Here is an 18,635-nt window from a genome sequence, read left to right on the forward strand (position 1 = left end):
TTTCTCTGTATCCCACTACATGTAACAATAACAAATCAAATGACTGAATAAAAAAAGCTGCTCATAAGGGATTGGGTAAACATGTTGTGGCTTCATTTATTTAAGATGAGCCACATGAAAACAAATATACATAGGTGTAAACCTTGAAGACATCAACAACAGAGCTGTGTGCATGTGCACAAGCATACATGCATGCATGTGCTCTGCTCAAAAGAAAAGCAAAGCTAATATTGGATCACATGCCACACTTCCCTTTGAGTGATGCCATGCTGCTATTCCTTAAAGGCATAATAACAACATCGCTTTCTTTTTAAGGATAATTTCCCCTCTTCCAAAAAAGTGTAACCATTCATAATACACATTCATGTTTAGTTACCATTACATAAGTATATAGGACTGGTGAATCTATGAGTCTCTGAAGCTTAGAGGTAATTTGCTGAAATGCCAAGATATCTTGCACTTAAGTCCTGAGTGCAAACATGTGTCCTGGATACCATGAAGGAAACGTGAACATTTGTCGAGTGCATGCTGCTTCTGCACTGCAGCTGTGACTACTTGACCCTATATTCATTCTGACATGTAGGGATTAGATGCCAATTGAGACCTAAATTTAATGTTTTCTCACCTGAATGTGCACCTTTTTTTATTCTTACATGGCATGTGGGCATCACTGACAAGGCCATCATTTATTGCCCGTCCCCACTAGACCACTTAAGAGTCAACCATATTGCTGTGGGTCTGGAGTCACATGTAGCTCAGCCCAGGTAAAGACAGCAGATCTTCTTCCCTAAAGGACATTATTATATCAGATGGATTTTCACGATACTTGACAGTGGTTTCATGGTCTTCATTAGACTTGTCATTCCAGATTTTTGCTGAATTCAAATTTCTCCATCTGTCATGGGAGGATTTGAACAGAGGTACCCAAAATATTACCCTGAATCTCTGGATTGCAAATGAGTGCCGCCTTAAACTGTTGCAGTGCGTGTAGTGTAGTATGTCCACAGTGCTATTAGAGAGGGAGTTTCAGGATTTTGACACAGTGTCAATGAAGGAATGATGATACTTTTCAGTCAAAATGGTGAGCGACTTGGTGGAGAACTTCCCAGGTGGTGGCGCTCCCATGTATCTGTTGCTGTTGTCCTTCTAGATGGTGGTGGTGGTTGAGAGTTTGGAAGATGCTGTCTGAGGAGGCTTGCTGAATTCTTGCAGTGCATCTTGTAGATGTTGCATACTGCTGCTGTTGTTCGTTAGTGATGGAGGAAGTAAATGTTTGCGGAAGGGGTGCCAATCATTAGGTTGCTTTACCCTGAATGATGCCAAACTTTTGAGTATTGTTGGTGCTGCACCCATCCAGGCAAGTGGGGAGTATTCCATCACACTCCTGACTTATGCCATGCAGGTGATGGGAAACCAGGAGGTGAATTACTTGCCACATGATTGCAAGCCTCTGGCCTGCTCTTGTAGTCCCAGTATTTACATAACTAGTCCAGTTCAGCTTCTGGTCAATGTTAATTCCCAAATAGTAGGGGATTCAGTGATGGTAATGTCATTGAATATCGAAGGGGAAGTGTTATATTCTCTCTTGTTTGAGATGGTCGTTGCCTGGAACATGTACAGCCCAAATGTTGCTTGCCACTTGTCAGCCCAAGCTTGAGTATTGTCCAGGTAGTGCTGCATTTGACCATTGACTCTGCTTTGGTAGGAAGAATGGTAGGAAGGACTATTACTTACGGGGCGAAAAACTGCAGCAGGCGACGGTGCAGAGGGACCTCGGGGTCCTTGTGCATGAGTCGCAAAAACCCAGCTTGCAGGTGCAGCAGGTGGTCAGGAAGGCGAATGGGATGCTGGCCTTCATAGCGAGGGGGATTGAATATAAAAGTAGGGAGGTCTTGCTGCAGCTGTATAGGGCATTGGTGAGGCCGCAGCTGGAGTACTGTGTGCAGTTTTGGGCGCCGCACCTGCGCAAAGATATTTTGGCCTTGGAGGGAGTGCAGAGGAGGTTTACTAGGCTGATACCGGAGTTGAGGGGGTTGAGCTATGAGGAGAGGCTGAATAAACTGGACTTGTACTCGTTAGAGTTTAGAAGAATGAGGGGAGATCTCATTGAGACGTATAAGATGATGAATGGGATGGATAGGATAGAGGTGGAAAGACTCTTCCCGCTCAAAAAAGACAGTAGGACTAGGGGGCACAGCCTCAAGATAAAAGGGGGGCGGTTTAGAACGGAGTTGAGGAGGAACTTCTTCACTCAAAGGGTGGTGAATCTCTGGAATTCTCTGCCCGTTGAAGTGGTGGAGGCTGCCTCGCTAAATATTTTTAAGACGCGGGTTGATGGGTTTTTGATAGGAGAGGGGATTAAGGGTTATGGGGAGAGGGCGGGAAAGTGGAACTGAGCAGCGACAGATCAGCCATGATCTTATTGAATGGCGGGGCAGGCTCGAAGGGCTGGATGGCCTACTCCTGCTCCTATTTCTTATGTTCTTATATTCTTATGTATCTGAAAAGTCATAAATAGTGTTGAACACTGTGCAGTCATCAGTGAACATCCCCACTCTGACCGAAGTTCATTGATGAAGCAGCTAAGGATGATTGGGCCTAGGACACTCGCCTGAAGAACTCTTGCAGTGATGTCCTGGAACTGAGATAATTGACCTTCATCCACCACTGCCATCTTCCTTTGAGCCAGGCATGACTCCAAATAGCGGAGTGTTTCCCCCGTGATTCCCATTGACTTCAGTTTTGTTAGGGCTATTTGATGTCTTATTCACTTGATGTCAAAAGCAGTCAGTCTCACCTCACCTAACACTACTTTTGTTTTGGTGCTTCCTTTGTAATCCAGCCTCTTTTTCTCTCCCTCTCTTTCAACAGGTGACTCACAATACAACTCATAAAGTTATGGTGGTAAAAATTTACAAGCAGGATGTTGACCAGGATGCCATTGTACGAGAGATCAGCCTTCTCCAGAAACTCTCTCATCCTAACATTGTCAGGTAAAAGTTAGGGATTTTCATTCCTGATTAATTGTTCCAATAATTCTTTATTGAGAGTGCATTAAATAATGGTAGTTATAAAATCCAATGCCAGCCCTTTGCTACAATATTAACTATGCAAAACTCTAGAAATCATTCATGCTATTGTTTGTTCTTAGAGTGTGAGTGACATTGACATTGCTCTTTTAGTGAACAAAGCAATTTTTACTTAGTATTCTATTAGCTTGTTGGTCAACTTGAGAAAGTATTAAGTACTAACAGTGGAGTGTGAGTCTATCGTCACCTGAAGCTCGCACTGGGTATAGATTAGAGATTCCTTTGCATCAAAGGACATTATTGAACTAGTTACATTTCGATAAAAAACAGTCTGAGGGGCACAAATTACACAATGTATTGAAGTTAATTTCAAAATTTACCGGTCTTGTAACAGAGCAACTACGCTAACATACTTGCAACATCTTTGTGTTTGTCTATCTGTACATACCCAGATAATCCATGGGGTGGCATGTTGGCACAATGATTAGCATAGTTGCCTCACAACGTAAGGGACCCGGGTTAGATTCCTGTCTTGGGTCACTGTCCGTCCTGTGTCTGCGTGGGTTTCCAATGGATGCTCTGGTTTCCTCCCACAGTCTGAAAGACGTACTGGTTAGTGTACTGGCCGTGCTAAATTCTCCCTCAGTGCACCCAAAGAGTGTAGCAACTAGGGGATTTTCACAGTAACTACATTACAGCATTAATGTAAGCTTACTTGTGACATTGATATATAAACTTGAAACTTAATCCTCCATCCAGCACATGAGCCAGAATTCTACAGCCCCCCCCCTCCCCAATTCCCCGTAGGTTCTGAGGCTTGGATGGTGGTGGGTTTTGGGGAATGGGGGGGTTGACATGAGATTGCATGAACAGGATTCCTCCTAGGATCACACCTGCAGATTTTAGGTTAGGGCAAGCAGGGCCTCATTCATGAAGTCTACCCTTGCCTTTATTAAGGCCTTTAAGTGGCTGGCCTGCTGCTCAATTGAGTGTGAAATGGCATCAGGCCTGTTAGAGTGCATTCCCCGCCAACTCTCAGGAATCTGGGCACCAAACACGCACCATCCTTAAAATTCAGGCCACGAGTCTCACATCGCAGACTCCAGAGCATCAAAGGTATAAAGGAAGAGAAGGCCAATTATTTTCTGTGGGTGTTGCTTGTCTTCAGAGCCTGGTCTGCTCTATGGGCAGGGATTGAGCATTAGCTGTTAGTTCACTGTAAATTCCTTTAGCTCTTGCCCTGTGATTAATTGACCTAAGAATTAGATGACTTCTAAGCAAGATTTATTCAATACTTGCCACTTGTATGGTAGAGCATAAAATCTGAAGTACATAAAGGCGCAATTTACAGCAGCAATGGAATTAGAAATCAGTGAAGGGGAATAGCTGAAGAAGCAAGGCTTCTTTGCCAGTTGGATTGGGAGACACATAACTTTGACCTTTGACTCTGCATCTTCTCTTATTTGGAACTTCCTAAGACTTTGCTCTTCATTGCAAAGTATATCCATCCTGGAAGAAAGGTTTCTAAAAATAAAAAGGAAATGAAATAATTGTAAAGACTTCATGTGGGGGGGCTTGATTTTTAACTTCTCTTCCAGGTGTAAAACTCTCATTTGTGAGCCAATACCATCATTCCTCCTTCAATGACACAATTTTTGTTTCAAACTTGAGAACCTAGCCCTATAACTTTTAATATATTTTGATGTTTCAGTTGAACAAGTGCCTGGGTTGGAATGTCACACGGAAACATCAGGGTTAATTTATACCCATTTATTGTCTGGGCATTAAGCACTATACAGATAGAGCGTAGTTTTGCTCTGGCCTCTTCAAATTCTCCTGTTCATTAAAGTGGAAGTAAAATCAGACAGATTGTTATTGGGCATGATTTTCCAGCCTGTCCCGCCGACGGGATCACCGCATCTCACTAACGGCAACTCCCCGCCACAGGTTCCCAGATGGTGGAGGAGGGTGTGAACAGCGGTGGGACTGGAAGATCTCACTGCCGGCCAATGGCGGGTCACCTTATATGCCGCAAAACACGGGGCGGAATGGGGGGGGGGTGTGGAAATCCCCTTCAAACTCACAAGATTTGTGTGCCACCAACAGTGGGTAAAAAGTAGTTGAGTTTGATTAGCTTGAACAGACTTGTGTACCTCTTTCAACTGGTCCAATTGGCTCTCAATGGTGTCAGTCTGAGTTTTGCTTTCCACGTGACTGATTCAGACAGGTTTCAGTTTGACCTTTGTCTGCTATGAGTTGGAAGACAGTGAATCCTTAGTCCCAGTGAAGAGAGTCATAGAATCCCTGTAGTGTAGAAGAGGCCATTCGGCCTATCAAGTCTGCACCGACTCTCTGACAGAGTATCTGACCCAGGCCCGTGCACCCACCCTATGCCTGTAAACAACACATTTACCTTGGCCAATCCCCCTAATTTACACATTATGGGACAATAAGGGGGCAATTTAGCCAACCAACCTGCATATCATTGGACTGTAGAAAGTGTCTTTTTCTTTGTAATGCTAATAAGTGGACAACTGCTAGATTAAAAAGCTGGCGCTTTTTACTGAGAGACTCCAATCTCAATGAAAAAGCCCATTTTTCTTATGAAACAATCAAGTTGACATATGCATTGTAAAGTTAACAGCTTAAAAAGCTTATAGACTCCTGCATTGCAGAAGGAGGCCATTTGGCCCATTGAGTCTGTACTGACCACAATCCCACCCGGGCCCTATCCCCATAACCCCATGCGTTTACCCTAGCCAGTCTCCCTGACACTAAGGGGCAATTGAGCATGGCCAATACACCTAACCTGCACATCTTTGGACTGTGGGAGGAAATCAGAGCACCCAGAGGAGAGAGTGCAAACTCCACACAAAGTGATCCAAGCCAGGTATTGAACCCAGGTCCCTGGCAGGAGTGCTAACCACTGTGTCACCGTGCTGCGTGTGATGGCCTGACAAACCATGACACACGTATTAAAATTCTAGATTAAATATAAAATACATTGGGCATTGTAGCAATGAAATAACAGCTTAACTCCATTTGCTAATTTTACTTCCTTCTACTTCAGTAAAATGGTTTAAAAGCAAAGATGTAATGGTCAGTTCACCAAATCTACTATCAAAGAGAAAAGGATTGGGCTATCGACTTTAGTGTCAATTCTTTGACCTGTGATTTCTTAGCATGTAGTTCTCTGCTGGAAGTGCAGGATTGATGAATTAATCAAATAGTCTTACCAACGGATTTAGTTTCAAACATTTAAGATCTAGAATTACAAGGAGTAGTTATTAACTTGCAAGTGGTTAGCTTTTTAAAATCAATATATCCAAACAATTCTGACACATTCTGATTGTTTGGAAATTGCATTTCCAAACTTTTAAGTCTTCTGTGGCAGCACGATGATGATGTATTGTAATGAAAGCTCAAAAACCTCACCAGAAAACTAATCCCCCTACTCCCCACTTCCTTCATTCTAATACCTGAGAATACATCATCGAGACAGTCTCTCTGGCTTTCAATAGATAGAATGAAGGGCACCAGGATTAGAGTGTGATTGAGTGGTGTAAACAGGAACTCTACTTTGACGATGCTGTTTGGTGGAGGATTCAAAACCTGCTATCAGCTTTCTCCTTTAGTTGACCTGTTATCAGAAATACCCATGGGGGGCTTTCTTACCAATAAAATTCTAAGTGCCAAATGAGAGTGAAAAAGGGGAGAAAATCTTGCCCATTATTTGGGCGAGCTCCCAGATGCAATTGTACGGCACTTAGAAAATGCAAGAGCCCAAGTGTGGTTCTTGCCTGCAGTGGGAGGGGGCAGAGCATCTTCTTGTCTGGAACTTGTCATCAGAGCCCTAGGGCTGTCATTACGCAGGTGCCCCAATCTCCCAGTGTATGGTACTCCAGCCATGTCCGTATCGGTGATTTCCACAAATACATCGCCTTTCACAATTTATGGCTTATCCTGCTGGCTATACATCACATGATTGGGTTAGATTTCCTCAGTGAACTGTCTTCCAAGATATGCGTGTGGTATACTATAGACCACAACCAGTTTGTTTATATTCAGTTATTCTTTACCCCAATTAATCCCCTTTCTGGGGCTCGTAACATCACAAGAGGCAAAACACTGGGCACGAACCCGGTTTTTCATATCTCGCCCAATCGTATTGGCTCGCCATGCTGATCAACCAGCGTGTTGATCCAGTAAGATCTCCCCCTCCCTCTCCTGTGTAGAACGTCATTACTAACCCATCTAGACATCTGAAATCTTTCATTCAAATTCACAAATTTGAAATTTTAAAATTTTAAAAAATAATTTGCACACTATTCCGATGTACCTGATCTTTATTCCCTAAATGACTGTTCCATTGATGCCCGAAACTAATAGTTTGTTCCAATGTTTGCTTTGTTTTGACTTTTAAACAAAGTTGTTATGTAAGGCTGGCTCCGACTGGTACTCTTAGCAAGAAGTGGAGCTTATAAGGAGTGCCAGTCAGCAAATCCCAGGGCTGACTTTTCAACCATGAATTATTTTCAACAGTGGAAGATTTTATAGTTGAGTCAGGTCTTGACCATTCTTCTGTAATAAAAATAGAAAATGCTGGACAAACTCAGCAAATCAGGCGGCACCTGTGGAGAGAGAGAAACAGAGTTAACTTTTCAAGTCCATACGATTCCTTTTCAGAGCCTGTTGAGTTAATCCAGAGGTTATCTTCTATTTTGGTATTTATTTCAGATTTCCAGCATCCACAGTATTTTGCCTTTACTTGATCCTCTTCTGGTATCCATGTGTGCGTCCTCCAACAGGGACCATAGGCTGCATTCGTTCCCCGTAGCTCATGGCACTAAAGCAATTATAGTGCCCTCACCACAACCTCCTGAGATCAGTCAACTCCATGCAGATTTTGGAGGGAAGAATAAGAAGGCGGGTTATTATTTAAGTGGGGAGAGACCACAGAAAGTTGTAGCATAAAAGGAATGGGGATCCTTGTTCATGAAACCCAGAAAGCTAGCATATAGGTGCAGAAGGTATTAGGGAAGGCAAATGGAATGCTTGCTTATATTCCAAGAAGGCTGATGTACAGCAGTGAAGAGGTGTTGCGACTCTACAAGGTACTAGTGAAGCCACATTTAGAATACTATGATAGTTTTTGTCACCTTATTTAAGGAAAGGTATATAATCATAGAGAAGGTTTACTAGGTAATCCTGGATGCAGAAGAACTGCCATATGAGGAAAGATTAAAAAGGTTGAGCCTGTACTCCTTGGAGTTCAGGAGAACGTGAGATGATATGATTGAAGCATAGAAGATTGTTAGGGGGTTAGACAGGGTAAATGTTGGAAAGATATTTCCACTTATGGGACAGTGTAGGACCAGAGAGCACAGTTGCAGAATAAAGGGTACTCATTTGAGATGGATTTGAGGAATAATTTCTTCTTGAAAGAGTGGTGAATCTTCGGAATTCTTTATCCCGGAAAGTTGTGGTGGCCGAATCTTTGAATGCTTAGGGTCACATGGTGGCACAGTGGTCAACACTGCTGCCTCACAGTGCCAGAGACCCGGGTTCAATTCCTGGCTTGGGTGACTGCCTGTGTAGAGTTTGCACATTCTCCCCATCTCTGCATGGGTTTCCTCCAGACGATCCAATTTCCTCCCACAGTCCAAAGATTAGGTGGGTTGTTCATGGTAAATGTGTGCTGTTTTGGGGATACGGTATATCACTTCCCATTCTTCTGAACTCTAAGGAGTTCTATGAGGCTCAACCTCATAGAATAATAGAATCCTACAGTGCAGAAAGAGGCCGTTTGGCCCATCGAGCCTGCACTGACCACAATCCCACCCAGGCCCTATCCCCACAACCCCATACATTTACCCCAGCTAGTCCCCCTGACATGAAGGGTCAATTTAGCATGGCCAATCCACGTAACTTTTGGATTGTGGGAGGAAACCGGAGCACCTGGAGGAAACCCACGCTGACACGGGAAGAATGTGCAAACTCCACACAAGCCAGGAATTGAAGTGGGGGTCCCTGGCGCTGTGAGGCAGCAGTGTTAACCACTGTGCCAACGTGCCACCCCAACCTGTTTAATCTTTTCTCTTGTGGCAGTTGTTCCATATCAACCCAGTAAATCTCCTCCATGATAATATATATTTCCTTAAATAAAGTGACAAAAATTATGTACAATATTCTAAACATGGCTTCACTAGGTAAGATACTTTGTCAGAGAGTCAGTGCAGATTTAATGGACCAAATGGCCTCCTTTGGTAGGGATTCTATGATTTTGAAAGCTGAGATTGATCGGCTTTTAATTAGTGGAGGCATTAAGGGTTACAGAGAGAAGGCAGGAAAGTGGGCGGAATGAATGTTAGATCAGCCATTGTGGAGCAGGCTCAAAGGGCTGAACAGCCTTCTCCTGTTCCTATTTCTTTTGGTCTTCTCGATTGGGATTTTATGGCCGTGAGCGAGACCGAAAATTCCCGCCCAAGGTCACTGGACATTTCCGTTGTCTACCCCTCGCCCACTCCGATTCCGTGCCGGGCGAGGCAGCGGAATTCCGGTGATTGCCTTTTGGGACTTTGTAGCCCAAAGCACTGAATAGCCAATTACCACCTGGGTGATCAGTGGGGTCTCATGCACAAAAGTACAGCATGGGTGAAAAATGCTAACGTTCAATTTGATGAAAGATGGGCAAAAATGTAACCAGTCCCAAAACCATTTGCATAATTGCACCTAACAAATCATTAAACAGAAGGTAATTTTTAAGACGTTGCCTGGGAGTCTATGATAATCATAATTTATTAATCTAAATTTGTCTCACTCAAGTGAAAATAATACTGTTTTATTTAATAATGTCACAGCATATGGAACAAATTAGTTAACTCTTTGGTACACAGATGCCAATGATTTAAACAAACTTATGTTAATGCAATAATAATATATATTTTAATGAAAACCTTTCTGGCATTATTACGTGTAATGAGTAAACATTTTCAATATGTTGTGTTTTTTAATAATGAAAGAGTAGTGAGGCGTTTCATTATTCGGTCTGTGCAGGGTGTGAGACACAACAGTCAAACCATACCACTGCAATATTCTTTTGATAATTTACCATATCCTGATCCAAGAGTTGACTGCTCTGTTAGCACATGCGTAGAGCAGCATTCTGGCACAGTGGTTAGCACTACTGCCTTACAGCACCAGGGATCCAGGTTTGGTTCTGGTCTCCGATAACTGTGTGGAGTCTGCATGTTTTTCCCATGTCTGCGTGGGTTTCCTCCAGGTTTCCCAGTTTTCTCCCACAGTCCAATTGAACCTGCACAGACGCCATTCCCATCTAAGCCTTACCCCCACAACCTCATGTATTTACCCTGTTAATCCCCCGACACTAAAGGGCAATTGAGCGTGGGCAATCAGTCTAACCCATGCTTTAAACTATGGGAGGAAACCGGAGCACCCGGAGGAAACCCATGCAGACACGGAGAATGCGCAGGCTTCGCACAGGAGTCACCTGAGGCCGGAATTGAACCTGAGTCCCTGGCACTGTGAGGGAGCAGTGCTAACCACTGTGCTACCGTGCCACCCAGTGAACCAGATGGGTTTTTCCATCTTGACAATGGTTTCATGGTCATCAGTGGATTCTTAATTCCAGATCTTTATATTGAATTCAAATTCCACCATCTGCCGTGGCAGGATTTGAACTCAAGTCCTCAGAACATTAGCTGAGTTCCTGGTATTATAGTCCAACTATAATACCACTTGGCTACCGCCTCCACTTAAATTCCATCCTGCTTATCTACCACAAATGTATTAGCTGCTCAGGACACAGGGAGGAAAGATATCATTCATTAATTTCAAAGTCAAAAATTGTAATCTCTGCTCCAAGTACCAAATCAACATGGGAAAGATTTGCTGCGTCACACACATTAACGCAAAACTTGTGACCTACTTTACAAAAAGTTTTCATATTGACTTTTTTCCAGGTATCTGGGGGTGTGTGTTAAAGAAGATAAACTCTACCCTATGCTTGAGGTAATTACTATTTCATATAAACATTGTTTTACCTCACAAATACAATGCAAACAAGAGATAAGCAAATTAGTGCACTTGTGTTCTCAAATATTTGTGTGTGCACTGTTTTGCAGTATATTAATGGCGGGTGCCTGGAAGAACTTCTAGCCAACAAAGAAGTTAATCTCACTTGGAAGGAAAAAGTGGATCTCGCATCAGACATTACACGAGGAATGGTATACCTACATTCAAAGAATATCTATCACAGGGACTTAAACTCCAAGGTAAAAAACAGTGCCTTTATATACTTAAATATTCAGTTTGTCTTCAGTTTAGCTGTCACAATAAAACGTGTTTTGTTCTTTAAAATCCCCAACACTTCACCCGAACTTTTTTCTCTTTACAACTTAAGGTTGTTCGAATAAGAATTTATGTTTATTTCCCAGTTCCTAAATCAGAGTTGTTTTTAAGTGAGGAACTTTTCATAGAATCCCTACAGTGCAGAACAAGACCATTCGGCCCATCAAGTCTACAGCTTCAACAATTCCACCCAGGCCCTATCTCCGTCACCCTACATAATAACCCTGCCAATCTCTCTAACCCATCCATTCTGGGACAATAAGTGACAAATTAGCATGGCCAATGAACCTAACCCACACATCTTCGGAGGGTGGGAGGAAACCCATGCCTACATGAGGAGAATGTACAGACTCCGCACAGACAGTGGCTCAAGCCGAGAATTGAATCCAGGTCCCTGCTATAGGGCAGCAACGCTAACCAATGTGCCACCGTGCAAATTTGATTTGATTTATTATTGTCACGTGTATTAGTATATAGTGAAAGGTATTGTTTTTTGTGTGCTATATAGACAAAGCATACTGTACAAATTGAAAGGAGAGAATGCAAAATGTAGTGCGCCAAATCTGTAAGAGATTGTAATAGTGCATTTTAGAGTTTAAAAGAGTTAGGATAAAGTTTTAGAAGCATAGAAGGAGAGTAAAAGATAGAATTAGAGACTATGCTGGGCACAGCTTGCGAAGAGGCGCCTCATGCCAGTGCCTCCTTTCTCTAGACACAAGGTTGAGCTGTGTGTTAAATCACTTGTATTTCATTCCTGAGATTTGGGTTTGAATCTCAGTCACATGGATGAAATGCTTTCCTCTTTTTGGTCTCTTAGCTCAAACTGTCCTGGGTCTCAAGTCAATTTTTAGTTCGCCTGATTTCCAGTTAACTGCTTCTCAAAAAATGACTCTTAAATGGACAATCTGAGTCATAGAGTCATAGATGTTTACAGCATGGAACAGGCCCTTTGGCCCAACTTATCCATGCCACCCTTTTTTTAAACCACTAAGCTAGTCCCAATTGCCTGCGTTTGGCTAGATCTCTCTATACCCATCTTACCCATGTAACTGTCTAAACGCTTTTTAAATGACAAAATTGTCCCTGTCTCTACTACTACCTCTGGCAGCTTGTTCCAGACACTCACTAACCTCTGTGTGAAAAGAATTGCTACTCTGGACCCTTTTGTATCTCTTCCCTCTCACCTTAAACCTATACCCTCTAATTTTAGGACTCTCTTATCTTTGGGAAAAGATATTGAACATCTAGCTGATCTGTGCCCCTCTTTTTTTTTATAGATCTCTAAAAGACCACCCCTAAGCTTCCTACACTCCAGAGAAAAAGGTCCCAATCTATCCAGCCTCTCCTTATAACTCAAACCATCAAGTCCCAGTAGCATCCTAGTAAATCTTTTCTGCACTCTTTCCAGTTTAGTAATACCTTGTCAACTAACCACAAAGAATGCTGTAGAAAATGGTAACCTGTCATCTTAAGCCAGCAAGATTCAGGGGTTTTAGGAAGTGCAAAAAAAGGATTAAAAGACGTTGCCACATTTCTGAATATCACATCCTTGAAATGAATGTGGCTTTTCAGAAAAAGAAATCTTTGAATTGCTGCAAATCAAGGGTTGACTGACACTAACTGAACAGCATAATGGACAATTACAGTTACCAAAATGGGCTGGGACAAAGGCCTATATCTGTGCCGCAAAAAATAAGCAAAAATAATAAAAAGAATATGAAGTTGATTTGGTCAAGTACTTTGCTTTCTTCCTTTAACTGTAGAATGGGTTTAGAAAGATTGAAGTGGATGCAACTTTTGAATGGGAAATATAGAATGATTAATAGCCCAATTACAAAAAGAAATATCAAGGTTGCTGCCTGAATACAACAAATCTTCACCAATTCAGAGATACAAGAAGAGAACATTCTCTGTAAAATATTGATAAACATTCTGTTCAATTTTCAGATGGTGATAAATGAATAATGTCTTTTATTGAGTGGAATAAAGACCACTTCCTCTTTATCATGTGGTGAAAACATGATGTGAAGGATGCAGATAATAAGGATTAACTTTCTTATTCACGAGAACTGGGTTGCCTTTATTCTCTTTCAGTGTAATTTTGAAAGCTGTTATGTAACTGGAATTGCACTGTTCAGTTGGTCAGCTCCTTACAAAAACACAGACTACAGCTCGTAGAGTTATAGGATATTGTTGAATCATTGTTGGAGAATACAAAGCTCTCCTGCCACAATATGCAGCATGCTACTTAGAAACATAGAAAATAGAAGCAAGAGTAGGCCATTCGGCCCTTCAAACCTGCCATTCATGGCTGATCATTAAAATCAATATCCTGATCCCTCCTTCTCCTCATATCCCTTGATCCCCATAGCCCCAAGAGCAATATCTAATTACTTCTTGAAATCACACAATATCTTGGCCTCAGCTACTTTCTGTAGTAGCGAATTTCACACATTCACCACTCTCTGGGTGAAGAAATTTCTCCTCACCTTGGTCCTAAAAGGTTTACCCCTTATCCTCAAACTATGACTCTTAGTTCTGAACTCCCCACCATTGGGAACATTCTTTCTGAATCTACCCTAACTAACCCTGTTAGAATTTTATAAGTTTCTATGAGATCACCTCTCGTTCTTCTAAACTCCAATGAATACAAACCTAACTGACTTAGTCTCTCCTCAGATGACGGACTTGCCATCCCAGGAATCAGCCTGGTAAACCTTTGCTGTACTCCCTCTATAGCAAGGACATCCTTCCTCAGATAAGGATAACAAAACTGCACACAATACTCCAGGTGTTGCTCACCAATGTCCTGAGCAATTGCAGTAACGTATCCCTATTCCTATACACAAATTCTGCCACTATGAAGGCCAATATACCATTTGCCTTCTTTACTGCCTGCTGTACCCCTATGCTTACTTCCAGTGATTGGTGCATGAGGACACCAAGGTCTCGCTTTGTAGCCACCTCTCTTTATTTACATCCATTCAAATAATAATCTGCCTTCCTATATTTGCTACTGAAGTGGATAGCCTCACATTTATCCACATTATACTGCATCTACAATGCATATGCCCACACACTCAGCTGCTCCAAATCACGCTGAATCTCTGCGTCCTCCTCACAGCTCACCCTCCTATCCAACTTTATATTATCTGCAGATTTGGAGATAATGTCCAGAACTCTCCAGCCCTTTATGCGGGTGGAATTCTCCGGTCCCAGTGGCAACTCATTCCCCCTGTGGGTTTTCTGCCAGTGCGGGGTGACATCAGTGGGAATTTCCATTGACGACAGTGGGACCAGAGAAACACTCCACCAGCAAGCAATGTGCCGCTGTCGGGAAACAGGTGGCAGGGAGGCCAAAGAAACTCGCCCAATACCTTTAGTTTCCTCATCCAAATCATGAACATGTATTTCAGGATTTTCACGTATTTCATGCTTAAGTTTTAGTTTTATTTATTAGTGTCACAAGTAGGCTTACATTAACACTGTAATGAAGTTACTGTGAAAATCCCCTAGTTGCCACACTCAGCTGACTGTTTGGCTGCATGGAGGGAGAATTTGGCATGGCCAAAGAGTTTACACATGAATGACTGGTGATCCAGATCAGAAAGAGGAAGCACTGCGTAGAAAATGCCATTTCATCTTGCTAACAGAGGTACAGAAGATTAGAAAGAAATGGAGATCTCACTTATACATTAGTATTAGTAGTCTACAGTATTTAGAGTTGTGCATTTTGTGACCTCTACATCCAGAAAGTAGGAGAGCTAAGAGTATGGCTGGAATTTTCCAGTTCCATCACAGCGAGTTCCACTATGGAGGATGGGGCAAGCCATTCAAATGTCTTAGGTGGGAACGGAAAATCCAGCTGGCAGGAGGGGTCAGAAAATCCTAGCCTGTGGCAATTACTTCCAGTTTTGACATAGACAGTTGTGAGCCATGTCACACTTGGTAACTGAAATGTTGAAGGATGATTGGATGGGTACTTAAAAGGAAAATGAAAGAACTTCCATCTCTATAGCACTTATTCCTGTCCTCAGGTCTTCCCAAAGTGTTTTACAGCCAATGAAGTATTTTTGAAGTGCAGTTGCTATTATAATGTCAGAAGCAAGGGGGCCAATTTAACACAGCATTCTCACACGGCATATCCAAGCATAATACTGAGATATTGGCCAGATAATCTACATTAATATATCGATTGAGGAATAAATATTGACCAGGACACAGAGAAATTTCCCTTGCTGTTCTCCAAAACAGTACCGTGGGATCTTTAATATCTACCCAAGAGAGCAGATGGGACTTTACTTAAATGTCCCTTCTAAAAGACTTCTGACAGTGCAGCATTCCCTCAGTACAGTACTACAATGAAATTTCAGGTTAGGTAATGTGCTCAAGTCTTTGGGGTGGGATTTTGTTAGGAACAAATTCAGAAACTTCAAGGTATACTATGAAGTTAGCTTAGACCCCAACTATTTTTGGTTTTAGCATTAGTATGAACATAATGTGTTACACTCCAGGTGTTATCTGATTGATCCACTAGTAAGCTTTTATCAAAACAAAACTTTATTTAACAATACCATTTAACTATAACAAGAAGAATTAGCGTAGCTTTTATCAATTGAAATACATAAATGTGACAAGATATAATTCTTAACTACTAGCCTATCTCTATTAGTTCCAATTTAAGCAATATTCCTCATGCACGTAAACTCTTCTTCAAAATTAGTCGGCAAACAACAGACTAATGAGCTAGTATGTGGGCTGCTAGTCCTCAGACCTCCATAACATCTCTGGGAGAGAGATAACTATTTTCTAGCAGGTCCCAGAGTTCAAGCTTTAGAGAGAGAAAAAGAGAAGAGCTGCCGCTCTTTGTAAATCCAAGCAGAAATTGCCTGCTTGTGACACTAATAAATAAACTTTGAGCCTTTAAACTTTAACGCTTTTTCCCTCTGTAAGCTTTGTTCCTCCCATTAGTATATGATGTGCTGTTGTCAATCAACCTTACCCCAAAACCTCAGGGAACAATCCAAAAAATAAACAAAACTGCAATAACCCGGATGAAACCAAACATCCCAATAACTAGGAACAATTATTCTCCTGCATTCAAGTTTAGTTTATTTATTAGTGTCACAAATAGGCTTACATTAACACAGCAATGAAGTTACTGTGAAAGTACTCTCATCGCCACACTCCACCTGTTCGGGTGCACCGAGAGAGAATTTAGCATGGCAATGCACCTAACCAGCACATCTTTCAGACAGTGGAAGGAAGCCGGAGCACCCAGAAGAAATCCACACAGACACGGGGAGAATGTGCACACTCCGCACAGACAGTGACCCAAGCTGGGAAACGAACCCCAGTCCCTGGCACTGTGAGGCTGCGTGCTAGCCATTGGTGAAACATGGGATATCCACAGAAGATGCTGCATTCGCTATTATACTCTCCTGCAATGCTTTGTCTGATGTGGTGAATAGGGTATTTTTGACTCAGAATGTACATTACATCTTATGGCAATTTGTTGTCAACGATGTACAAAATTTTGACTTTGGCTAAATTGACCAAACACCTGAAGAGAAAGATACTCTCTTTTATTGCTTCCAGGAGATGGAATCTGACTCATGCTACATTAACACAGGCAGCTTGTGTATCATATATCATCTCACTATTACATATCAAAGAAGATGCCACCAATCCTTTAACTTAAATCAAATATACTTTAACTCATCTATATGGATATCATTTTCCAAGTACTAACCAATGACAAAGAACCTTCCTTACCATCAGTGCATACTGGCACGGTTTCTCAGTATGTGGCGCTGGACAAGATTCCTTGCTGCCAATGCATACTTGGAAAATTACTCCTCTGATTATTAAATATCTACTGGGATCAAATCCTTCAGTGTTGACTGTAGTGACACTAACAAAATGTACTGAATCACCAGGAGTGGAGGGGTGGGGGTTTCTTGTTTAGGTGAGGTTTATGGGCACACATGCCACCATTCAACTGGGAAATTAGGCATCAGCCTGTCATATTGGAGAGAAAATACCAGACCTATTCTTGCCAACTCTCTCCCAAAGGCTTCATTGGTCTCTCCCTTGGTGCATGAAAAATATCTTTGACTTTTTTGATTTGATTTGATTTATTATTGTTATTGTTTACCACTTGTAGGTATACAGTGAAAAGTATTGTTTCATGTGCGCTATACAGACAAAGCATATCGTTCATGGAGTACGTAGGGGAGAAGGAAATGAGAGAGTGCAGAATATAGTGCTATAGTCATAGCTGGGGTGTAGAGAAAGATCAACTTAATATAAGGTAGGTCCATTCAAAAGTCTGATGGCAGCAGGGAAGAAGCTGTTCTTGAGTCAGTTGATATGTAATCTCATACGTGATCCCAATGGAAGAAGGTGGAAGAGAGTATGTCCGGGGTGTGTGGAGTTCTTGATTCTGCTGGCTGCTTTTCCGAGGAGTGTAGAAGGAGTCAGTCGATTTGCATGCTGGATTGGGAATATCGATCCAAAATCAAATTCGGAGAAGGATGACGCCTACTTCATATAGCAAATCCGAGCGAGTGAAGTAGGAAGTATAAGTCAAAGAATCCCTGCTTTTGTTTTTAATGCCGTTAATAAGTCTTTGGCTTTGTAGATGGGATGGTGTCCCTGATGATGCTAACCAGGAAATCTCAGAAAGGAAAGCGAATTGGTGCAATAAGAGTCCAGTGGAGCTCCTGAGGAAATCTGGGGCAGTTAATGAATTTCATAAAACATAAGGCACACCTGCAGATATACTTTTGTACCTGGACATAAGTAGATTAGAAACCAGTATGATTAAAACAGGAGTATTATTTACATATCAGATCTTATGGTGAGCACATGCTCATTGTGAATTGGGAACAACATTTCAGTTTGCTTCATTGGGATTGAAAGCTGTCATCCCAACTGTACTAATCAGCAATTATTTCCCAAAATAAGATTTTCATAGGAGAAGGTCAGCAAAAGTAACATTTTTAATTAATAGGTCTTCAAGTTGTTGGTGACAGAAAAGTTTCCCAAATCCCCCTAAAAGGTATTTTTCCCCTTTGAATCCCTACAATACAGAAAAAGCCCACCTGGCCCATCGATTCTGCACTAACTGTCCAAAAGAACATCCCACCCGGGCCATTCCCTCTGTCCTATTCCCTTAATCCTGTGCACTTAACGTGGCTAATCTGTCTAACCTATGCATCTATGGATACCATG

General features: G+C 42.0%; 1 protein-coding gene across 2 annotated transcripts in view; it reads left to right on the forward strand.

The window, feature by feature from the left end:
- LOC145358263 (dual specificity testis-specific protein kinase 2) overlaps nucleotides 1-18,635 on the forward strand; it is a 113,734-nt gene that overhangs the window by 80,723 nt on the left and 14,376 nt on the right. For both annotated transcript variants that reach the window (XM_080212132.1, XM_080212133.1), the window contains exons 3-5: nucleotides 2,872-2,993; nucleotides 11,012-11,060; nucleotides 11,174-11,323. In XM_080212132.1, coding sequence (XP_080068258.1) covers nucleotides 2,872-2,993; nucleotides 11,012-11,060; nucleotides 11,174-11,323 — 321 coding nt within the window. The remainder of the gene's footprint in view (nucleotides 1-2,871; nucleotides 2,994-11,011; nucleotides 11,061-11,173; nucleotides 11,324-18,635) is intronic.

Source organism: Carcharhinus amblyrhynchos, chromosome 25 (assembly GCF_965287045.1).
Source record: "Carcharhinus amblyrhynchos chromosome 25, sCarAmb.v2.hapA, whole genome shotgun sequence".
Taxonomy (NCBI): domain Eukaryota; kingdom Metazoa; phylum Chordata; class Chondrichthyes; order Carcharhiniformes; family Carcharhinidae; genus Carcharhinus; species Carcharhinus amblyrhynchos.